At 40.3% G+C, this 26,027-nt stretch overlaps 1 protein-coding gene across 14 annotated transcripts in view; it reads right to left on the bottom strand.

Annotated features, from left to right (window-relative positions):
- The window catches only part of LOC112250186 (adhesion G-protein coupled receptor G6), a 54,381-nt gene extending 28,586 nt beyond the window's left edge, over positions 1-25,795 (bottom strand). For 8 of the 14 annotated variants that reach the window (XM_024420111.2, XM_042321687.1, XM_042321690.1 and 5 more), the window contains exons 1-6: positions 25,490-25,795; positions 21,176-21,264; positions 7,509-7,859; positions 4,675-5,277; positions 3,408-3,455; positions 1,151-1,216 (exon numbers count right to left, since the gene is read on the bottom strand). In XM_024420111.2, the coding sequence (XP_024275879.2) occupies positions 1,151-1,216; positions 3,408-3,455; positions 4,675-5,277; positions 7,509-7,859; positions 21,176-21,264; positions 25,490-25,491 (1,159 nt within the window). In that variant the 5' untranslated portion in view covers positions 25,492-25,795. The remainder of the gene's footprint in view (positions 1-1,150; positions 1,217-3,407; positions 3,456-4,674; positions 5,278-7,508; positions 7,860-21,175; positions 21,265-25,489) is intronic. The other 6 variants (XM_042321688.1, XM_042321699.1, XM_042321691.1 and 3 more) reach the window with 3 other exon arrangements.
- Between the last annotated feature and the right edge of the window lie 232 nt (positions 25,796-26,027).

The following is a 26,027-nucleotide window of genomic DNA, read 5'->3' as shown; positions in this document are numbered from 1 at the left end:
ATATGCAGAGAAATCTTGTCCAGTTGTGTGATGCAGTAGCTTTAGAAGCGATGATTAGCACGTCTATGAAAGACAGTTTTAACATTTACTCAGTAAACATACGGTTTCTACTAGGATAGGATCAACAGGTTTAGAGTTGAACTTTATTTCTTCTGTAAAACATACACAAAGTCAGGGGTCCCCAATTACATTCAGCCGTAGGGCGATTTTTCCTTGAGCAGATGGTCGGGGGGCTGGAACATAGTTATAAATCATTTGTACACTGCAAATTGACCACAAGAATCTCAATCAGATATAGTATTTGAGAAAAACAGAATCATATCATCAAACCTTGATTACATTGGGATACGATCGCATATGTCTCTATTTATGCATGTGAATTCTTGGACAGATTTCCTAAATTAAAATCACGTTGAGATCATTTCCTGGTGATTTTACAGTCTTTTATGTCTAAATATTTCCATATTTTTTCTTCAAAAAACTTGGCAGGCCAAATAATAAAATCACCCTCAGAGGCCATTCTTTGATGGGCTTCATCCTTGTCTCATTTATTTTCATCACCTTGTTGAATCTCCAGCACAGTGCTACTGGTGTTTCTTATAAGCAAAGTATATAAGAGTTGACCTCTGAATAAATGCACCATAGACAGAGCTTAATAGATTTACTCACAGCAAGAGAACTGACATTTTGGAAAGTGTCGCTTGTATGTCAACATCTAGCTCTGGCTGATGTCTATGGGAAGGAGAGGCCATATTAACCCTGCATCATCTTATCCAGAACATGGGGTCAAACTGGACCCATTTCAATGTGATTCCACAGAGGCTCCATAAAATTACGTCATAATCTGCATTGACTCGATACCGTGGCCATCAATGCAAAGTGACGTAGAAAGAGTGAAGCACTGTGTGCCTTTTAAAATGCTGGCAGGATGTAAATATGTCAAATATGTTTAAAAAAACTAAAACAAGATGAATAAAACATAACGGGGAGCTTACACACAAACATGTGGAAGAAGGGTCAAATGGTATGTCTGTAAGTATGTTAATCAATATTCAATCACACTTAATAATTGATTATTGTGTGATGTTTGATAATCATTGTACTGTCTGTTGTAAATTATTGATCTGCGTAACAGTCATTGGTTTCCTACCTGGGCAGTTCAGTCCAGGAGAGGAACAGCTGGTGGTGTGTGATGTGTAGATGGGTACAGAGGTACCTTCAAAGTGGATTGGAAATAAACATGTTAAATCACCTTAATCAACAATATTTCCCATGGTGAGTGATTAAAAAGAACACAAACAAGTTTATGCATTATTATGTTAATTTCAGTACAGGCCCACACATTATACATTCATCAAACATTTATATTTGGCATGACTTCGGGCTGGGTATTAAGCACCGCCCTTGTAAAATGATTGACAGTTTCCCAGCAGCCGCTCAGCTAGCTACATGCTCTCAGGCTGGTATGGGACCCAGAAATGTCAATAAATAATCAGAATGATCTGCCATATAAATGTTGGAATTTCATAAGCCTAAATACATATCATCTTGTTGAAAAGAGCGAGGAGTTTGATATTTTCCTCACTGGTCTATAGCTGTGCCCAGTCCAACCGCCAACACTTCCTCTCTTGTATAAAATATGCAGCACTTTGTGATACAGGGATGATGCTGCTTTGCGTGCACCCCTCGCATATTTTCTAATGTTCTTAAACAGAAGAGCGATCAGAGGAGAACACAGCGAGACAGACCCACCTGGACTTGATGGACATGGCTAATCAATTTGATAATCACTGGTAATGAAAAGTAATGACATGTCAGAGGAGAGAGAGGCCATGTTTAATATCAGTTAGTGGATGTGAGTTGTCATTACTGACACTGTTCTATGGTCCACTGACCCATCGTTCTGGTGGCTGGTGGACTCCAATAATCAGTCTTCAACAACTACCTCATGCACTGCTGAGTCCACATAGATGTGAAACATCAGAAATGACTATCTTGTCACTCCCAGGCCAGTACCCATCATTCCCACTCAAAAAGCCTTTTGCCTTAGGTGATGTGGATGAATGGCTAGTGCTATTCCATATATCTAGACTAGCAGACCAACAAGAGTAAACAACCCCATCGTGCCTGGGTCAGGACTGTGAGGACTCAGTGAATAGTGGATCTCTGACAGAGTTTAGCCATGCAGACATTCACTCCTCCACTGACCTTACAGAGAGATGAAAGAAGGCCCAAAGAGCTTCACTGGGGCCAGTCCTTTTCACAAGCCTGATAATTAGCCCAGAGCTAGTTTACACCAGACAGACTACAGCTACAGCCTTGCGTGCCATACACTTTTGGCCAACCAGACTACCAACCAGACTACCAACCAGGCTACCAATCAGACTACCTACCAGACTACCTACCAGACTACCCAGACTACCAATCAGTCTACCAACCAGAATACCAATCAGACTACCAATCAGACTACTAACCAGGCTACCAATCAGACAACCAACCAGAATACCAATCAGACTACCTACCTACCAGAATACCTACCAATCAGACTACCAACCAGACTACCTACCAGACTACATACCAGACTACCAACCATACTACCAACCAGACTACCAACCAGACTACCAACCAGGCTACCTATCAGACTACCAATCAGACTACCTATCAGACTACTAATCAGACTACCAATCAGACTACCAATCAGACTACCAATCAGACTACCAATCAGACTACCTATCAGACTACTAATCAGACTACTAATCAGACTACTAATCAGACTACCAATCAGATTACCTACCAGACTACATACCAGACTACATACCAGACTACCTAAGGTTTGAGCCCCTCAGCCTCCTGACAACATCATTGGCTCAGCTGTGGATCAGTGTACATGGGGTTTGGTTGTTACATCTTAGTTCCTAAGAAGTCACTGTCTGCTCTGTAAGCATGGGGTCTTTAATGTGCTTCCTGCATTAGAAGCCCTGGACAGACGAGGCTGGCAGATACATTGCTGTTATTCAAAGCAGGGACAGAATCGCATCATGCAGAGTCTCATTTTGTCACGACACAAAGTCTGGGATCAGAGAAATAACTTAGAACTTCACCTGGTTGATCTTGAGTTGAGGCTTTCGATGTATGACGCAAGACTAATAATCATCTATCGGTGTACAGATTTGGCATATTGACTGTAGATGACTCTAACTGGGACCTGATTTATCATTGACATGTTACGTCCAGAGTCGAGGTAGAAAGTTCCTACATAATATAACTAACGCAACCCTCCGTTTCCTGGAACCATTAGTTTAAACGTTACATTAGTTAACACCGTATTTCACAATCATCTCCCATGGCACTAAGCACTCAAGCAAGCAACTTTCACAAAGCAATCAAGTTGTTAGCAGCACACTCACCACTAGATGGAACAGCTGTTGTTAAGTGTATGCAATGTGGGAAACAGACTGTAAAGAGAGAACTTGACATGAGTAGGTATCACAACAGTCAGCCATTTAACTAGCAGCAGCTGCATGAGCCAGTGACATGGAAACAAACTCCTGTGGGCAAAGCAAAGCATTTGTTTGTCTTGACAAACATATGTACTTATTAATAAGGGAATTAACATGTAATAATCTAACGGACCACAATGCCACATGGAGGTGTGTTGATGTAAAGACGAACAAGGACACAAGGACATTTAAATATACACCAGAGTTGATATACTTCTGAACAACAGTATATTGCCTACCCTACTCCTCTTCTAAATAGTGTACAGTAGAGTAGCGCGAGATTCTATCTGCTTTCACGTCTGGTATGTGTGATTCTGGACTGGAGCAGCAGCAGAGATCTTAACTCCGACTGCGGTGTGGTGGGTTATGGAATTGAGAAACATTGCTCGGAGTACAAAAGAGAGAGCTGGATGTTCCAGATCATCCACACCCATGAGCAGTTTCAAGGCTAACACAAGAGTTAGGGGAATGTTCCGAGAGACTGACATCTTTCTCTGTGCAGCTCTGTGAAAGGGAGAGCTTAGGGTGGGGGAAGGGAACTCCTACACTTTGATCTTAAAAGTCCTCTGAGCTGAACTCTCTTTCACAGACTCTCAGGCCCAAGCTGTAGCCGAGCAGATAGTGTTTCGGGAATGGGGCTAAGTTAAAAAAAAGTGTTTCCTCAGCCATGGGGCCTGTGTGTGTGTTCTGTGAGACTCATAACGGGTAGGAGAAATGCATGATTCTGCACTTCGTACTTTCCACAGCTAAACCACACACAGCACCATTCTCTAGTGGGCACCGGGCAATCGGCAGACATTTCCCGACACCCCTGGCTCCTTTCGCTGTGGCTACGCTCCTATCGCTACAAACAGATTCCTAATACTTTCAAAGGTAGAGACATGGAGCATATCTTTGTCCTGCTGCTGCTGCTTTCATCTTCCTTAGCAGTTTGGATAACACTGGACTGTTTGAGTTACTTAGGATTTAGATGCCATTTTAGGTTCTCTCATAACTAATGTATCACTTGGAATAATATTGCATGAACTGTTACTAATGAACCAGGAAATTGTCCCGATAACAATATATAGACTTCTGTCAGTCAAACACCTTTGAAGTTCTGCTGACGGGAAAGAAGTCATCATAAATAGAACATACCAGTGTGCAAAGGATATGACTATATTTGGATACTCACTGCAGCTCAGTGTTCTGTCTGTCTGTGCCAGCGAAGAGGGGATGTCCCAGAAGCTGTTGTCCCAGTCAATGATGTTGCCGACGGCGTCACAGGTAACGGCGGCCAACTGTGTCATGCTCATGGCGTTATCCCAGAGGCGGAAGTTATAGATGGTCCCATCGAAGCTATTCTTGCCCCCTAGCCTGAAGAGGCCCCCGGCCCCCACCAAGCGCCCACTTGTGTTAGGGCAGGTCTTGGTCCGGTAGTTGCTGTTGTAGTAAAGGGTCACCTTGCCTGTGGTGGAGGCCCATGTGAGACAGAACGGCTTCATGGTGGAGGTGAAGTCCGAGGGATTGAGGATAGAGTCTACCAGACATGTCTCGTTACTCATGACCAGTGCCATTCCATCCTGGTTCATTCCGAAACTTAGGGCTTCATCACCACTGCTGTCCTCTTGCCGGGTGTAAGAGAAGATGGTTTCCTTGTTCTTTTGGTTGGAGCGGGCTACCTCAAAGCACACGGTGAACTGCTGAAGGTTCGGTATGGTCACTGAATTGGAGACCTTGACCACTTTGCCATTGCTGTTCGGCAACATGACCTTCTGGTTCCTCAGCGCCACGGCAACTACAGCACACAAGTAGAAAGAAGAGCATTAGAGAACAAAGTGTTTCACCTCCAGGCCTAATTAAACTGCCGAATCAACCGATCACAATCATTCTTCCTGCGGGGCAGAGCTGCCTCCAATACAAAAGTTTAAAAATTCAACCTGTCTCATCAAGTCATCAACTAATCATTAAGCCTTTGATCAGTTGAATCGGTTGCGTTAGTACTGGGCTGGAACAAAAACCAGCACTGTGGATCTCCTGGATTGAAGTTGAGAACCACGGCATTAGATGACTGTCAGATGTTCAGTAGAACCAGGGGCTCTAAATGAAACTGTACAGAACATCTTGTCTGAATAACTACACAACTAATAATCCATATGTCTTGGTAAACTCACCATTTACCTGACTAATGCCGGCCATTACTGCTATTCAGTCATACTCTGACTTTTGAATGCTTAAAAGGCTAATTCACTGACTGATGAGTGTGGGAGAATAAAAGTTAATGTGAGGCACTACATAAATTACCACGTCTAGATGATGAGGCTAACCGATTGAATAATCTTCATATGTCACTCTCCTGCTGTCTGTCGTTATTCACATTTTTTAATTTAATGAGGCACCATCTCCACATCATCGTTATATGACTGCAGAGTGTTCCACAGCCCAGAGGATGAACAGTGTCAGTCAGCAGGTGACATCTCAGGCCTTCCTCTTATCACTAAGATGAAAATGTCAACTATCACTCCACATTCCCCGTTCCCACCAATAAATGAGGTTAAGGAAGAAAAACGTTTTTTCTGTTCCTTTTTAAATGTACTGTACGCTCATTCCATACTTTCTGACACGTTTCATTTTAATGAAGCTCTGGTTTGTTGCTGTTGGCCATCCCCACTGCCAGAGTGACAGCCAATTTGGAATGGAAAAACTCAGCTTTGAATGTGGTATCAGGATTTGACACAGTTGAGAGGCCCTTTTGATAGATCCTGCAGGGCTCTGTTTGTGTTGTTGATCTCCGATCTGCTTTGCAAGCCATACGGAAAGGCCAGAGCTTACTGTGACACCGTCATATGATTCCAGGGCTCCAGGCAGGACGTTGGACTGCCAACAGATTGAAAACCAAGTTCAATAGGTTGCCTGCCGGTTGGGATATCACCTTGAGTTTAAACCCAATAGGAGCTTAGACCACAAGACTCGTGATGCACTGTATGAATTATTCAATTTAAATGATAGATGCTGACAACTCTAGCTCATCAGACAGCCATGCGTTAAATTGATACCCAATGCTTGAGGACAGCAAAGGAGCCAACCAGAACCAAGCACTGTGGAAACCCCCCAAAGCAGGGTTTCCTTGGCCTCCCTGGTGTTTCACAGCAACAGAAAGATTGCTTGCATATTGCAAAGCATACCATGTTCCAACTTGACTGGCTGAAACTTTTTGTCCTGTGGTCTCTCACAGTAAAATTGGTCTCCAGAATTTTGTGAAAATGTTAATAATGTGAAGGCATTGAACAGCTACGGCACCAGTCCCTGACACTTGATTCGCACTTGGACTCGATGTATATCGGAGGTTCTATTCAAGCTAGGAGTGAATTTGATGGATTAGTGCTCTTTAAAAGGTTACTGGAAGGGGGGGGGGTGGAACTATGTGCATATTACACTTACTGTAACTCTTTGATGTGCAGGGTTTACATGTGGTGCCTAAATAAAAGGCTGGGACTAGGATTCTATAGACCGAACATACACCATTTATAGGCTATACAATATAAAACAATCAATGTTATTAGAAATCATAGGTTTCTCTGACTATTACATTGAGAATACAACATTTGAGTTATTAGAGCTTTTGGTATTCGAGGAAAAGGAACTGAGTATGTTAAAGGCCGAAGCACTGCCGTGTGTCAGAAATAAGAAAGAAAAAGGGTAATTTTTTAAGCATAATGGATGGAAGACATGTTTGTCCTTAAGCCATGTTGTTGCTGTTTGGTTAGTATAATGGCGGAGATGTTTGATGTTTGTGTAACGTGAAATCCCTCTAAAATGACGTGGGGAATTACTTATAAATACCTCAAGCTTACTGTCATAGAGCATGGCTAAACACTAACATCTAAACTACCACGTTCAAAACAGAAAATAAAATGTCATGTAAAAACATTCAAACTATAAAACAGAAGAATCATAATAACAATAATAACCATAAAAATCATAATCATTCAAATATACCTGTAAAAATGTGCCTGCTTTAAAACATACCTTGTCTGTAACTGACATTGAATCCTTTCTTTTGGACGCTAAAGTCTGAGTTAAATGACATCTCCATCACATTGCTGGTGGAGTTTAGCGTCAGTCCGTTGGCTGTCAAGCCACAAAATTTCACATCTTGGTTTCCGGTGTTGACAATGACGCGGTCATAGATGCACCCCAGAGCCTCCTCGAGATCAAAGTCGAAGAAGGTTATTTGCACAATGAATCCAGCCGGGGCCTGCAGAGTCCACTTGCAGGCCTGACTTTTGGGGTACACTTGGGGGTAGCAGGGGGAGGTAAAGGTACCCTGGGAGTCCGTGAGCACCACAACGCAGTTGGAGTTACTACAGCTCAACACTGCTGAAGCAAAACATGGACATGTTGTCACTACTATACCCCAACACCAGGGAGTACAGGAAGACACCAGGGGACACCAGGACAGGACAGGTAAGGCAGTGGAGGAGGAGTCAGGTCAGTAGTGCAACAGTGCAAGGCCAGTGCAAGGCCAATGTCAGAGGTCAGAGAGACTGTGTTAGTGGACCAATAGAGTCAGACAACAGGGACCATCTCAAGTTTAGACTTACAGGAGATTTAGATTAGGAGTAGCAAAGAGACAAGAGTCAGTCAGTGAAAAAAGACACTAATACTACTTATGCAGTTGAAAAATATATGTTGAGATAATAAAATACCATAGCTATGATTTAAAGGTCATCGAAAGACTATGCACGGATAAAAAATGTATTGGGCTGGAAAAAAACCTTCACTCCTTCACTTCAACCATGTTTCTGTTTATTGGCAGAAACATTTGAGCAAAATACCACTGCAAAAAGCAAGGCAAATTTATCAAGTACCATTCTTGATCGGCATTCAACACAAGTTACAAGACCGTCTATTTTATTTTGCATAAATAAACATTAAATGTGTTGAGAGTGGTCTGCAGACATCTAAACATAGGCTCAACTCAAACAAGGACTGTACGTAGCTAGTACAGTCAGAAGACACTCAAAGTCGGCATAATGATGGGATCGCTTTCAGAATTGTTCAAAGTCATTTAACACGGTTATGTAATACAGTCTTCTAGAACTGTAATAAGACAGAATTAAATACAACAATCTCAATATGGCCAGTAATCGTGTTTGTCTCTTCTCCATTAGCTTATTGATCCAACTTTTTAACTTAACTTGATTGTGAGCAACAGTGTATCTTCTGTAAGTCTTTCTCTATGAAATTTCAGGAACATTTATATTACAATTCAAAAGCCAAACCCATACAATAACACCCATACAATGGAAATCAGCAGTTGTTATGTTGGGTGTTTTCGTTTACTTGCCTAACTCTCTGATCCTGGATCCTGATGACTTACAGGAAGGAGCCATGTTACCTTTGAGGTGTGATTTCTCTACAAACTGAATCAAATCAGGTATTAGGAAACCTGGAAGGCAACAATCCAGAGAATTCTACCATTGGAGAGGGTCGAGGGAACAGTAAGAGCAAATTAACCACTGGAAAATACTACCAAAACCACACGTTTTTGTTTATCGCCTGATTCCAGTCCAGAGTTGTCGTTGCTTCAGAAAAATGACTCATTAGAAGTGTTATGTACCCCGCAGTGAATGGCTGATGCAGGGTCAGATTACAGCCTGGTCCTACTGTGGCCCTGTTATACCTGCCAACATGTGCCCTCTTCTAAGCCGAGAGGGTCAAGAGGGTCCTAAAAACTAAATCCACTCACTCAGGCCGACCACATTACAGCTTTAAGTGGCTGTTCCTTTTCCTGGTCCACAAACACCTATTAACGTGCATTCGGAAAGTACTCAGACCCCTTGACTTTTTCCACACTTTTGTTACATTACAGCCTTATTCTAAAATGAATTAAATAGTTTTTTTCTCCCTCATCAATCTACACACAATACCCCATAATGACAAAGCAAAAACAGTTTTTTATTTTTTTTTGTGCCAAAAAATTTAAAATAAAATAAAATATCACATTTACATAAGTATTCAGACCCATGGCTCAGTACTTTGTTGAAGCACCTTTGGCAATATTTACACCCTTGAGTCTTCTTGGGTATGACGCTACAAGCTTGGCACACCTGTATTTCGGGAGTTTCTCCCATTCTTCTCTGCAGATCCTCTCAAACTCTGTCAGTTTGATGGTGAGTGTCGCTACACAGCTATTTTCAGGTCTCTCCAGAAATGTTAGATCGGTTTCAACTCCGAGCTCTGACTGGGCCACTCAGGGACATTCAGAGACTTGTCCCAAAGCCATTCTTGCATTGTCTTGGCTGTGTGCTTAAGGTCTCTGTCCTGTTGGAAGGTGAACCTTCGCCCCAGTCTGACATCCTGAGTCCTCTGGAGCAGGTTTTCATCAAGGATCTCTCTGTACTTTGTTACATTCATCTTTCCCTCGAGCCTGACTAGTCTCCCAGTCCCTGCCACTGAAAAACATCCCCACAGCATGATGCTGCCACCACCATGCTTCACCGTAGGGATGTATTGGCCAGGTGATGAGCGGTACCTGGTTTCCTCCAGACATGACGCTTGGCATTTAGGCCAAAGAGTTCAATCTTGGTTTCATTAGACCAGAGAATCTTGTTCCTCATGGTCTGAGAGTTCTTTAGGTGCCTTTTGGCAAACTCCAAGCGGGCTGTCATGAGCCTTTTACTGAGGAGTGGCTACCGTCTGGCCACTCTACCACAAAGGTCTGATTGGTGGAGTGTTGCAAAGATGGGAGAACCTTTAAGAAAGACAACCATCTCCAGAGAGGAAATCTGGAGCTCTGTCAGAGTGACTATCGGGTTCTTGGTCACCTCCCTAACCAAGGCCCTTCTCCCCCGAATGCTCAGTTTGGCCGGGTGGCCAGCTCTAGGAAGAGTCTTGGTGGTTCCAAACTTCTTCCACTGTGTTCTTGGGGACCTTCAATGCTGCAGAAATGTTTTGTTACCCTTCCCCAGATGTGTCTCGACACAATCCTGTCTCGGAGCTCTACGGACTATATATTCGACCTCATGACTTGGTTTCTGCTCTGACATGCACTGTCAACTGTGGGCCTTATATAGACAGGTATGTGCCTTTATATTAGACTAGACAAATCATGTCCAATCAATTGAATTTACCACAGTTGGACTCCAAAGAAGTTGTAGAAACATCTAAAGGATGATCAATGGAAACTGGATGCACCTGAGCTCAATTTCAAGTCTCATAGCAAAGGGTCTGAATACTTATGTAAATAAGGCCTTTCTGTTTTTAATTTTTTTACACATTGGAAACATTTCTAAAAAACTGTTTTCGCTTTGCCATTATGGGGTATTTTATGTTGATAGATGAGGAAATAAATTAATTGAATCAATTTTAGAATAAGGCTGTAACGTAACAAAATGTGGAAAAAGTGAATGGGTCTGAATACTTTCCGAATGCACTGTGAGGCCCAGTCAAAGAAAAAACTACTACTGCCAGCAACATGAGTCTCAAGCATTATCATACATATTCAGGGATGAATGAATGAAATACATTGCTGTGTGACCAGGAGTTTTCAGATAATTATTGTTGTAATGATAAGGTTCGCTGTACATTTGTTTCCTTGTGCCCTAAAGAAAAAAAAGAGTGCAGATTTGATAGCGTCAAGATTGCACCATTATAACAACGAAAATGGTTTGCTTCGAACCCAACCAGGTCAACCGATCTGACCAATATTACCAGCGCAACATTTTTATATTCCTATAGCTGATAGCCAGGACTGCATTTTACTTTCAAAAACCATGTCATGGGCCGTTCTAAAACTACTCACATGTCATTAACCATTTGTTTACACCTTGTTCTGTCATGTTACCTCATTGGCTAGTTAGCTAACAACCTGGTAACTTTACAAGTATATCCAAACATTTGGGGGAACAGAAAGAAAGGAGAAGCGATATATTCTTCAGGAGATCAATGATCATAGCAATGTATGAATGACTGATCTGTCCTCATCACAAACTTGAACGTTTATAAGGAGACAGTGTACAATTTAAAGGTCAACTATCCAAACATCCAGTGGTGTAAAGTACTTAAAGTATTTTTTACTTAAGTACTACTTAAGCAGTTTTTTGGGGGTATCTGTACTTCACCATTTATATTTTGAGACAGATTTTACTTTTACTTCACTACATTCATAAAGAAAATGATGTACTTTTTACTCTATACATTTTCCTTAACACCCAAAGTACTCGTTATATTTTCGATGCTTAGCAGGACAGGAAAATGGTCCAATTCACACACTTAACAAGAGAACATCCCTGGTCATCCCTACTGCGTCTGATCTGGTGGACTCACTAAATACACATGCTTTGTTTGTAAATGATGTCTGAGTGTGCCCCTGGCTATCGGTAAATGTGCTTAATATAAGGAATTTGAAATGATTTATACTTTTACTTTTGATACTTTAGTATATTTAAAACCAAATACTTTTAGACTTCTATTTAAGTAGTATTTTACTGGGTGACTTACACTTTTACTTGAGTAATTTTGCATTAAGATATATTTACTTTTACTAGAGTATGATAATTGGGTAATTTTTCCACCACTGCAAACATCCCACCAGCACTGTCTTCTATTCAGGCTGCACTAAATCACATGCCAAATCACCTGTCATCTAAATATTAAGCTAACTGCACACATTATCCACTTGTCTTTTTTAAAATCCATCAAATAGTAACAGCCACACTTCTATTCAAAATAAACATAGATTGATATAATTATAGTTAAAGCTATTAAACTCTTATTGATGTAAGGGATTACCAAACAGTCCAATTAATGGCCTAGACATAATTGACTGTGGCATACTGGTGCTGTGCGCTGGTTTCATTTGGAGTGTCTAAGTGGAGGATGAAACGCAGAGTGAGCGACAGCCCCTCTCATTTGCCTCTAGGATTTATCAGGGCCATAGTCCAGTCCCATAAAAGACACAGAGAACATTTCTACACCCCAGGTCAACAAGTGGTCAAATATAAGGTACGTGGTGTAATAAAGAGACTGGGTATCTTCTTTTAACCAGTCAGAATCACTAGTGATTTACCATCTATGTGCAAACAGAGAGAAATACGAGGGAGGACGTTGGGTGTTGTGATGCGATACAGATGTCGAATCTTAATCTGAGCCAGTCTCCTACAGCAGGAAAATAATCCTGCAACAAGAGGAAATTTGAATTATTATGTGGATTATAATTAAATGGACATTTTTGTAACGGTTGATACATTTTTCGTAAGTGAAAATCAAGTTTGAAATTTCTAAATGGAAATTACAAACTTTAGAAGCCTTTTAAAATCTCAAATACACTACACGTTTTAAAATGTCCTGCGTTGCAGAAAAGTTATCCTGCCACAGGGTGATCAAATTAAGATCCTACATGTGTATGGTTTTACAATGAGAAAAACAGAGACAAAAGGAACGGTGAGAGGCTCTGAGCAAACACTGGTGAGGAAGTAACACCACCGCAAATGATGACCATGATAACAATTGATAGGAGACATGTCAAAAGGGAATTAAGGTTACAATGGTGCGCACTTGTGAGCTCAGGAGCTGTGGTCCGGTTTCCAGATTGATCGAAGGAGAAACAACAGAGTTTTTAAGCATCATTGGTGGCAGAGCTGTATTTTTTTTATTACTTGCTATAACAAAAGTGTGCTCCGTGTCTGCAGGTAATTGTTTAGGGAACACCATTGTCATGACAAGTATTAGTTCTCCATTCTAATTTCTAAACCCTATGAAATTCCATAATCTCTTTGGTAAACCAAACAAATGTAAATGTCTGTCTTACCTCCCACAAGCATTTAATCCAACAATTATCAATGATGTATCCTAGCAAATGTACTCTCAGAATGTAGGCGTTGGCATTCGCTGTGGTTCCAATTGGACAAAGCAGTTGGACTTGTCAGTGTCTAAATACTTTAAAAAACAGTTTGTATCCATACATTTCTATGCAATAGGAGCCCGGCCAATGAGAATCATCCCACTGTAATAATATATTTGGACGTGCAGTATTAGTTCGATTTATTTCAGCATGTCATGCTGGCACTTGTATAAGATTAAAATACGACTGAATTAGAAAAGCAATGTGTGTAAAAATGAAAATACTGATTTTGGACGGATTTTGCACTACTGCAGAGAATAAAGGTCATTTGTTTTATTACCCTTTGTTCCTAAATGTACTACTTAGCACATTGGAAAGTCTGAATCTTTCCTGACTCTGTGACCAGTAAGGAATTCTAATACAGTGGTTTTACATAAAATACTTTACCTCGATCCACTCTGCTTTGAACATGTTTTCCCCCCTTTTTCCATGTTATGAGAATAGACCCTGAACATGAATTATAAGGAATTAACAGAGCTAATGCAAAACAGACACTCCATGTTATTAAATCATGGTAATGAAAATGTGAACAGACGTTGGAAAGTGCGACTGGATGTCCAGACAGTCAGTCCATCGCCGTTTCACTTCCACAACATTGAGATACATTAGACAACAACAAGGGTGATGCCTCAGCATTTGCATACCAACAGAACTGTGGTTGTGCTGCTGTGGTTACCATTTAGCGGAGTCAACTAGAATCCCTCCCAACAAAATGGTGGCAATTTCATATAATATTTGGCAGGGTCCAGAGAAAAAACAACAGCAGGAACAAACTCCCTTCATGGTCAGGATTTAAATAAACAAGTAATGGGATCAACGTTTGACAACTGGACTGGGTCTGTTTTGCAAAGGAGAGTGAAATCACTATTGGACGGAATCATGCTACTGGAATACCCTGCAGTTTTGTGTGTGTGTGTGTGTGTGTGTGTGTGTGTGTGTGTGTGATGCTGTCAGCCACTGGTGTGGTGTGTGTGGTGCGCAAAAGGAAAAACAACATGCCAAATGATGTTTACTCAGTTTGTATGTCCCTGTTCACATCCCTCTGAGACCCACTAAGCCCTGACCGCTGCCATGGGCCTGACCAGCCCCCTGTGTACTGAACCACCCTGCACTCACATGGCCCAGAGAGGACGGACACACACACACACACTTTATATACTTACGGTGAGCTCCAAAAGCATTTGGACAGACACATCTTTTGTTGTTTTGGCTCTGTACTCCAGCACTGTCTCTGTACTCCAGATAGCTTTAATTTGGGGGTATTTTCATGCATATCAGGTGAACCATTTAGAAATTACAGCACTTTTTGTACATAGTCCCTCCATTTTAGTGGACCAAAAGTATTGGGACAAATTAATTTATATGATATTGAAAGAGTTAAAAGTTTAGAATTTGGTACCACATTCCTAGCACGTAATGATTACATCAAGCTTGTGACCAATGTTCCCTCAACTTTTTTGGGGCACTGAGCAAATTTTAGGTCTTGTGAGTGGAAATTTGAACGTTGTGAGAATTTTGTGCAACTTCCAGCACGCGTTTACAGTTAACACTGAGGCTGTACCCTTACAGTTTTAGACAGCAGCCAGCGGCTATTGTGGCTATAGCATAATGTAGGCCTACGAACAAAACCAATGGCGCAAATCCCAACATTTTCACATGGAAATAGTTTTTGATTTTTAAGATATAGCCTACATTAGCCTATATGTCGTGTTCAATGAAGGCCTACATTGAATGAGACTTTAAAAAAAGTTTTTACATGATAAAGGGCTAGACATTAATTCATGATTTTTTATGTGGTCTGTAATACCATGGGCCAAATAGGTGTCTGTAAATTGCATTGTATTGTGTTGTATGATGCAAGAAACCACTTTGCAAAATACAATTAATTATTATTACCAAACAGAGAATCAGTGGTGTGAAGTACTTAAGTAAAAATACTTGAAAGTACTACTTAAGTTGTTTTTTTGAGTATCTGTACTTTACTATTTATATTTTTGACAACTTTTACTTCACTACATTCCTAAAGAAAATAGTGTACTTTTTCCCTGATACCCAAAAGTGGTCATTACATTTTGACTGCTTAGCAGGAAAGGAAAATGGTTGAATTCACACACTTATCAAGAGAACATCCCTGGTCATCCCTACTGCCTCTGATTTGTTGGAGCATGCCCCTGGCTATCCGTAAATAAAATAAAAAACAAGAAAATGGTGTTGTCTTGGTTTGCTTAATATAAGAAATTAGAAACTACTTATACTTTTACTTGTACTTTTGATACTTAAGTATATTTTAGAAATTACATTTACTTTTGATACTTAACTACATTTAAAACCAAATACTTTAAAACTTTATCTCAAATAGGTTTTTACTGGGTGACAACAAAATCACAGACTCAATCTTACAAAGCTTGATTTATTTTTAGTTTGTTGCATTGAAAAGGGGCGGATATAATGTTGATTCAATCACAGAAAAAACGATGATCTATATCGTGAAAACTAATGGGGCGAATTTGTTGAAGTTTAATCTCTTGCGTCTCTGCCCAGCCTGGAATTTAGTGGCACCTCTTGCACTGAGATGCAGTGCCTTAGACCACTGCACCACTCGGGAGCTAATGTGGATGCTACCATTTTTACAGATAGTCCTGAATGAATAATAATGTTGATAATCATACCCCTAAGACATGCTAACCTCTCACCATTACAATAAGGGGGGGATTATCCATAATCATGTTCTTTCACTGTCACAATACATTTGGAGCTCACTTATACATCATTGGTACGGCCGCACGCACGCACGCACACACACTTAGACCCACATCGGAGTATCTCATTTTAAGTTAATACATATAATCACTGCAACTGATTTCTGACAATTACATGTGAGAGTACATGTTGAATAACTGGCTTCAGCAACTCCTGGGAAGTTATTTGATGTTAAATAAAAATACATATTTTGTTTAAAAATGTTCAAAGACTTTTCCATCTGACTGGCGAAGTGTTCAATAATTGTGGGTTACAAAAAGTGATTGTGTACAGTACAGTGTTGAAAAAGAGCAACATGTGTATACATTTAACTGTCAAAGAGAGGGAAAACTATACATTTCTGTGATTAAACGTTTTGAAGGACACATTAACGTAAGAACACAAAACCCCATTGTTGCTGTATAAACCTCAAGACGCCGACTTGTAAAGAAATTCGCACGTTGTTGTTACTGTAGCATGACTGAAAATGTGAAGTGTGCCAGGGAAGAGAGTGCCTTAAAAACAGGGTTTGTTCAGATAACTCCTTTGAGAGGCGGCAGGGCGGGCAGCAGTGGAATGGTGCCAGGGGATGGAATGCCAGATACAAAACAGGGGAAGAAAGGGGTTTAAACAATAACTGATACCCCCACCGCCTAAAAACAGATTATTTCAGATAGAGGATCTCTGAGAAGGTGTAATCCTCCAGATTACTCTCCTGGTCTCTTGGCAGCTCACCAGCTAGCTGTATCTCAGCTGGTATCTGCCCCACCCCTGTTTTAATGAGAGGGCTAATTAAGTGCTTATACCTCAAGAGGGGAGAGGAGGGAAGGCAAGGGAGGGGCGGGCTTGTGATGACCCATGCAGTTTAATCGCATATGACCCTATCTTTTAACAGACAGGAGTTTTGCTTAGGGCTATGGCAGTCAAAATGTTGTCAGCTGGTGATTGTCAAGCAAATAACTGCTGGTCTTAACATAAACACATTTAGCATCTCCTGGCTTCCACGCATAGCCTACAAGCCACTGATGCAGACCGTAAGAACATCTACATTTTAAAAAGTCTAATAAATCCATATAATATAGCCTACACCATCACAATAAATCCATGATTTATTTGAAACAGTTTTAAAGAAACATAATGTGAAGAAAATGTAGTCTATTTCAGATCAGATTAGCATAGTCTGAGTTTTCCTTATGTTAGGCCCTGATCTAACTATGCCATATGGCTGTGGGCTGCACTAGTTCATTTAGCAGACAAGACTCGCTTAGAATGAGGTGGCATTATTTTATAGTATGAATAATACAATTGAACATAGCTGAATAAAATGGAAAGGATATTTTCTCCAAACGATCTGAGGGAGTGTGCACATGTGGCTATTCTGTGTTGAGCGGTTTACAAAGACACAGATCCTCCTAGATGCTTCATTTAGAGATATGTAACTTTTGTTGTTCTACAAACGTTGGGCTGTATATTTAGATTTTTAATACATTCTAAGGCTGCACGATGTGACTCTAATGATGATTTGAAAACAGCTGTATGAATGGCATGAGCTCTGCTTTGTTTTTTTTGCACAGACTGTACACACTTCATCAGTTTCTCATTCACAATTTGACAAGTAATTGATAATGCCTCCAATTTCCTGGCTGCATCCCCTTTGTGTTGCCGTAAAGCCCCATAAAAAATCCATGCCTTTTGTGGCCAGTGGCCGTTGTGCCCTTGGGCTGAATATAACAATTAGAATTACCTTCTCCTAGCTGCTTGCTGAAGCACCTCTCACTCACATGGCTCTCCATGAAATTATCGGGTCTTTTTCACAGGCTAAGTGAAGACAGACACATCTGGGATGCAATTGCATGCATCCTTATCCAAGTCTGAGGCGAATATTGAAGATATTGGAATAACTGTCCACATTTACTTTCCGTCAGCCAACAAGATGAGTAGGCCTTACTAACAGCAAAAGCACTAGCCTCTGTCAATCTACTATCCCCCATAGTACAAAAGTTGACCTATTCTATTCTGTGTGAGAAATAAATATTCCAATCATAGTCTGGGACAGTTGTGGGACGCGATAGATCCCAAATAAATACAACCATTAGCATAAAAAACCCTGTTTTGAGCAATGAGCCTGATACAACAGAACTCTTTGCTTAAAATGTTGATAAACTATTTGGCTATTTCTTCACATAAGCGCAGCAATGCGCACACGGCAGTAGGCTATAGGAGCGAATGTTCCATTAGCAGGAAAACACAATTCTCAAATGTGACCACAAATGCATTTTTATGGTGAAAATGATCTTCCCCAAACTTGAAACTCACTCGCTTCGTATGTATGCCAGTTAGGCTCTACACCCTTTGTAAAGCTAATTAATGTGCTTAATTTTAAGAAGTTATTTGGCCACTTTAGTTGTGATACAAACCTTATCAAAATATATAGGCCTGTGGGCTAGGCTACATGAGATGTGCGAATGTGATTTGAAAAAGTGACCCAAAAAAAGGCATGCGCTGGTTCTTGCCTTACACTGGGCATCATTCACAAGTGATAATATATAATTCACAAGCGATAGGCTAATATTGTCCCCCATCAGACTATCCTTGATTTAATCTTGTCTTTACAAAGACGCTTTTTCTGTGGTTCATTTTCATGCCAGCCAGGTAGGCTATAGTCCTGTTGCAAAGCAAAGCAATGTGTTTAACATTAGGAAAGTTGATAAATAAATATAGTAGGCCTAGCCTATTGAAAGCTGATGGGATCCTCCTCTTTTTAATAGAGGCCATCACTCTGTTTTCTCACGCAATTGCATAGCCTATAGAAATGTTGCGCAACATGAGCTCATTGGCTCTCATGAAGTGTTTGATTCGATTTTCGATTACATTTGCATTGATGTCAGAGTGAGTAGAGAGACAATAGAGTGCTGAGTACCAGGCAATTAGCAAGTTTGGTAGGGTACTAATGACCATCAGCCGCATCAGAGCTTGGAGAAGCCTAATTACTGTGGCTAAATGGTCACGCCGAATTTGACTGCCATCATGACTCGGGACCGCCAGTGTGGTGGTAATACAGTCACCATAGCAGCCCTAGTTATGCTGCTGGAACATGGCGGAGGACGGAACACCTCTGCCAAGGTATTTTTATTTATTTCCAAAAGGTCTGCTGAGACCATGGCTCATCACTAGGAACCCAACTACACATGTTATGACAGTGTCAAAGCTGCTCCCTGCGTAACACTAGATCATAATCAGAATTACTGAGTAGAAGATTGAGATTGCAGGAGTGTCAATACAGGGCATTAGAAGGGGAATCTGTGGCACCACAGAGCAGAAAACTCCCATTTCTGTTGTGTTTTTATTGTGATAGGACACTTCTTCCAACCACAAATGAACAGAATGTCAATCTTGCCCCTATATTATATTTTTGTGGAATGAAAATTGATGGGGGGGGGCAAGATTGACGTTCTGTTCATTTGTGTTTGGAAGAAGCGTCCTATCACAATAAAAACACAACAGAAATGTGAGTTCTCTGCTCTGTGGTGCCACATACCCAAGTGGACTTAATCAGAAAATGTTGACATGTCTGAGTCAAGAGGATTCCCCTTCTAATGTCCTGTATTGACACTCCTGCAATCTCGATCTTCTACTCAGTGATTCATAAATCATACCTGCCCTCTTTCTTGTGATAAGAAGCTCTATTGTTAATTGTCAAAATGAGGCAGCATTTTATGAGAATCATTTTTATGAGAGTGTGAGATTACTCTGTTGATTCTCTCTCTGGCACTAAATACACTTAAAAAATGCCCTGTTTCCCAACACGGAATCTCCTATGATCCAAGCCTTATCTGAACACCAGCCAGAACTATAAATGTTTCTGCTTCAGGTCTGCCTGCCAATACCGACCAACACAGCCAGCTACGGCATGTCACAAACTGAAAAAAGACTATGCTTTCTAAATAAACTAACATAACATACATCAGTTACATAACAGTGTAAAATAGAACAGTCAGTCAGTCAGGCTTACCACAACATGAAGTTAAGCATAGAACATGCACAAAACGTGCAATGTTATAACTCCTAGGTGAGAGAAATGGTGTGAGCTTTATGAAGAATGAACTGGACCAGAGTGGAGGCCTTTTCCTGGCTTCAAGAGGGCTAGTCCCTGTGGTAAACACATTAGCCCAGTACATACAACACATGCTGAGCCTAAAAACTCTCTTAGCAGAACATCCTATGGCACCCTTGGGCGACATTATAAAAATGGAACGTTTTCTGGTTCCGTGTGCTTGTTTAATGTGTTTGTCTTTTTGACGTCAAAAATGGCACACGGCGAAAAATGGAAATGCACTCACTAAAGCAAAGTCAGTAAGAAATGATTTGGTTGATGCAATTTGGGAAACATTCACCCTTTTTCAGAGTCTGTTGGTGTAAGGAAACACATTTGAAATCCCCTCTCGTGATTACCTGGTAGTGGTAAATAGAAAATGGATGGTCATCGCTGTTTAAGTGATTCTATCCAGTTCTGCACACTGAATGCATTTATCCATCACTGGTACTGACTGCTACATATATTTCTGATGGACTGTAAAGCCATCACTTGTGCAGATATCAAGATGGTCTTGTTCTTCATTATATCTACCATCAGGTATCACAAAATCACATATTATAAAAAGGTAACACCAATATTTCTGACCAGTAGTTCCACTTGCCAAAGACTGATCAAGTAGGTCTACTTTGATATCAAACTATTGTACTTAAGGACAACAAATCGCTTTCAGGTGTTCAATCATTCTGAATGTGCATATGTAAATCAATAAGTGCTAGTGTTAACTGAAACACAGACATGAGAAAGCAGAGGTTGCAACAAGCACAATCAACGAAACAGAAAAAAAGACACGAATGAAAGTACGAAAGAAGGGCAATGTTGAATAGAAAGCAATGGCATACAGTACAACAATGAAATGATCAATTAATATCCATTTGTCTTTTTTATTTCACGATTCATACTGTTCTAAACATAAGAAAACACAATCAATGCCAATAGTTAAATCAGACTGTGTACCTTGTCTTTGCAGGGACATCCACAGCAGGGCAACTGGCAGGACGTTACGGAACTTCCATCGCCACCATCCTCCACAGACGTAAGACTCCCTGTCAATCACAGTTAAGATGGAGACATACTAGGCATCGTCTGATAGTGCAGTCTTACACATGCAGTACACACAAGCACACAAATACAGTACATTTATTCATACTGATGTGTCTGCAATTTGGGTCCACTTTAAAAGTTTGAATGATGTATTTGTGGTATGGAAACATATTTTCAGCACAAAGAGGGACCACAGCGAAGCAAATGCAGTTTTGTTATATAATGATAAATCATTCTTTCATGTCAGTTGTAATGACTTCCAGAGTTAGAGGGCACCAGTGGCGAGTATCCGACAGACGACATCAGTGTGGTTCATACAATAACGTAAGAGATGCTCCTTGTTTGAATCTAACATAAAAATGTAAATTATAATGAAGGAAAATATACCAATTACCACGATTAGTCATGCCTCCATAATAGCCAATGTGGTCATTTTGATCACTGGGAAAATATATACAACCCCATCGCCTGTAGACTTTACATTCCAGGAATATAATTTGATTAATGACATGACTAGGCTTGGATAAAAGCCTTGTCTACGATATGAAAAATCCACATTGTCTGATATACAATTCTGTCTGGGAGGAGTTCAGCATAGATACATGGAAGTCAGTCAGGATAAGATCCCTGTAATCTTATCTAACCTGTACGCAAGTGAATTGGATAAATCACTTACAAGACAATCAAACAGTACAAATATAAAAGCAGGTTTACAGCAAGAATACGGAATTACAAATTCAATGTGATGGGAATAGAGAAGACAAAAATAGCAGCCAGAGTCAATCCACTCATATCAACACATTTCTATAGCTGGGTCTCTGCAGTCCAGATGCATCTATGTGGGGTAATTACAGATACTACAAAATCAACCTCATCAACTTCTTGTCATTGGTTTCTAGGTGTAATTTCCCTCTGAGTTCATACGTGATCATGACCCCCATCTGAATCTGCTTCTCAATCAAAAGAGTAATTTGTTCTAACATTTCTGTATAAAATGTAATTGTGGTCTCCCAATCAACTCAAGGCCACACACATAAACAACCCTATTAGTCAGGAAATTGCAGTATACTCCAAACCCAAGTCATTTCACAGAGCTGGCTTAGCTACTATTAGTTAAATCATATGGTTGTGCTGCTGTGGGCCCAAACTATATGGACTGGATGGAGAGTCTGCCAAGAGGCCCTGTTCTCCTCTTCCATCTTAGAGAATAGAGCCTCTTAGCCTCCTCTGTTCATTTCCACTACACTGCGGTGAACTGGATGGATGGCTTTTCCACTTCAGCAAACACTACCTTCATTAGCCAATAGCCACATCTGGTCTGGGCCTAATTGATACCAATTACTCTAGGTGTTGCCTGAGCCTGAGGTGTAGGTGGTACTGGAGGAAGGTTCAAAATAACATTTCAATGCTTCCAAGTCTATCTGATTTGCATTTTTTCAGAAGGTAGTAGGTTTCCCACATTGAATGATTCCTGAAGAGAAACAATCACTGTACTCAAGGGATGGTCATTTGCTGACAACAATGTGAACCTGATGACTCGGAGCATCTTCACAGTGACAGTGTCAGAGTATGGAAGAATACCAGACCTTCTCCCTATCCTCCATGCAGACTTTTTAATAATATCATTCAATTCACCAAACTTCATCCATTAAATAATGAGAGGTCTATATGTCTGATCCCAGTTCTGTTTTGTTCACCGTGTGCCCTTCCAAGTTCATGAACTTAGACAAGGTGATGAGTATCGCAATTCAACGTCAACTTCCTCGCAAGCACAAGGAGAACTGAGAAAAGTGATATGGAGCTATGAATAGGCCACCCACACAAAGGCCATGATCACTAGTCATATTTTATTCAGACAACAGCAGGATTTTAGCTCATCATGTTCATCATGGCTGTCAGGAAACAAAGATCAAGAGAGGTGCTCTCATCGAGAGATACCCGAGTCCAGCTTACATTGTCTTCATGGAGATAAGGAAGGAAAATCGTATCCTATAGTCATTCAGAAAACAACACTCTGTAGTGAAGAACTGGCATGTTTGCAACTCCACGACCTAATGACTCACAACCTTATCTCAAAGTAATTATTCTTGCTAAACACACAGTATAAATAATGGAAATACAGCAATATATATTCTATTCACATTTCACACAAAAAAGACACAGATAGGCTATACTTCCTCATAACTGTAAATTCATCTATTGTTTCTTGGACTATTCAAATAGATGACTAATATGGTTTTGGAAATGATTGTGTGTTCTACAGACGACGGAAACCTTAAAAAATAAACTTTCATATTTCTTTTCACATTGGATACAAACTTACACACACACACGAACAACAACTTACAGATGCGCACAAACAATGACTGCATCTCATCTGCCCAGACTCACTTGCTCCCACCCCCATCCCCAGTGCCTGCATTCTTTGTTTGAGAATCCTCCAGCCCATTGACTATGGCACTACATACCCATATGCCTTGTCTTGAAATATGCAGACAGACAGATTACATTGAAACTTTCAATTTCTAACAATTGCTTCTTTTAATTTGCCAGTAGCCTAAACAGTGTAGTAGACAACAGTATTTCCCAATGTAGAACTTGTTTTGCATAAGGAAGTTAATTACATCTTTATACATCATTTATAGCATTAGGGCTGAGCGAACAAAATCAATAAATTGCGCACTTATTACATACATTCATATTCATATATTCATGCAATTTCTGACATTAGAGAAATTTGGTCTTTGTTGAGTTGTTTCTCTCAAAATATGTTAATGTGAACGCAAAACAAGCTGAGGTCAGTTCTCTGCGTCCCTTGGAGACCACATAAAGACTTCTAATCATCAGGTAGAGAGGATGGATGGACTGTACTGCATATCCATCAAACCCATTGATGCCATACTAACAAATGGCCAGTTGTAAATGAATATGCCAGTGTAACCGATGTGAAATGGCTAGCTAGTTAGCGGTGGTGTGCACTAATAGAGTTTCAATCGGTGACGTCACTCGCTTTTGTGGCGCGATGGGTAACGATGCTTCGTGAGTTTCAGTTGTATATGTGTGCAGAGGGTCCCTGGTTCGAATCCGGCGAGGGGACGGACTAAAGTTTAAAACTGTTACACCATTACCAATATTCAAACTAGGATTACAAAAATGATCAAGACTGATTAATCATTGTAGAGAACTATCTAGTTGTTAAGATGGTTGGAGTCATGAACCATCTTCAGACACATTCTTGATGATATGTAAAGGCCTGACTTTCTCAACCTTATCATGGTATAGTGTCATCACAGAGCTGCTGGTCTCAGAATATGAGGGCCATTAGATCTTTCATTTATCATTAAATCCCCCAATTTAGTGGTGTGTCTGATGTCAGTCACCTGGACAGGTACAGACTATTCATCTTCCTTTCAACAGATTCTCTATGACTTCATCTCACATCTCCTAAAATGTTCTGTCCAGTCAGAAGTTTCACATTTAGGACCTGGTGGAACTGACTGGCAGCTGTAAATTTAGTCTGTAATCATTCAACTTTTGGATGAATGTGTTCTAGGTTGTGTAACAAGTAAGTAAGCACATAATAAGACCACTCTTTCGATAACAATTTCTCACATGCTGACTGCACTTCAGAAGATAATACATGTCATGGCATAGTCTTCATGAAGACACAAAATATTGTTTAAAAGTGCTTAATGATACTTAAAAATGTGGTATATGCTACTCCACACCAACACAGCAGCCAAAGAGATGGAATAACAAGCAATTCACTAAATGGAGTGTTCAGTAGTGTCTTCAATAATTGAGCTAGGGGGGAAATCACTTTTTTAAAAACTGTTCTCTGTAATGTAGGTTGCTGAGGAACGCTCAACTCCGTTCGATTTGAGATAAGAGAGTTTAGCGTTCCTCGGCTATAATGTAGACTATTTTCACTAGGCCTACCTCAAAAGTAGTCGAGTTTACCTCATGTCATATCATACATACATTTAGCATGTAATAATTTAGCATGTCTTGATATACTGCTATAGAAGATTAATTCATAAACTGTAGGAGTCAATCCGCTAAACTCAAAGTCAATCCGCTAATGTTGTAAATAAACACATAAACTGACAACAATGTGACATTCATTGATCCTCTGGTCACACTCAGGCCAATTATCTCCAAGACAATCGAAAAGTAAAGCGTCTGACAATAACTTCATGAGCAACAACAAAAACATTTATAACTTACATCCTCTTATTGGAGAGGGAGCTGGTCTCATTGAAGGATCATATTATCTACTCCGCTGTCGTTCCGACTGGATTTTTCTGTTTTTGAAAACTTTTGGCAACTTCTTCAAATTCGTGCCACGCCGACGGTTCAAAACTTAATTCAGTGTATAAACGCAAAACACGCGCTTATCACAAAGTCGAAACCTCAAATCGACTGTTGACCCTGTTCCTGTCACGCAAGATGCTTGAAACAGCAGCAAAGTAGTTTTAACATTGAAGGAGCGTGTCCTTGCACACAGCTGGAGGACGTTCTCTCTCACTCTGGCGCCCCACCCCAAAGTCCCGAGGGTTAAGAACATTTAAGAACATGTGCTCAGAATCACCTAGAATTCTACGTTGCTTCTCCATCACACTGAAAATGGACAAATTACATTTACATTTACATTTATTAGTCCAGTGGTGTAAAGTACTTAAGTAAAAAATACTTGAAAGTATTACTAAAGTAGCTTTTTTTTTGGTATCTGTTTTATATTTATGACAACTTTTACTTTTACTTC

Source organism: Oncorhynchus tshawytscha, linkage group LG05 (assembly GCF_018296145.1).
Source record: "Oncorhynchus tshawytscha isolate Ot180627B linkage group LG05, Otsh_v2.0, whole genome shotgun sequence".
Classification (NCBI taxonomy): Eukaryota; Metazoa; Chordata; class Actinopteri; order Salmoniformes; family Salmonidae; genus Oncorhynchus; species Oncorhynchus tshawytscha.
Note: the sequence above shows the minus strand (reverse complement) of the source record. Positions and strands in the feature narration are given on the sequence as shown.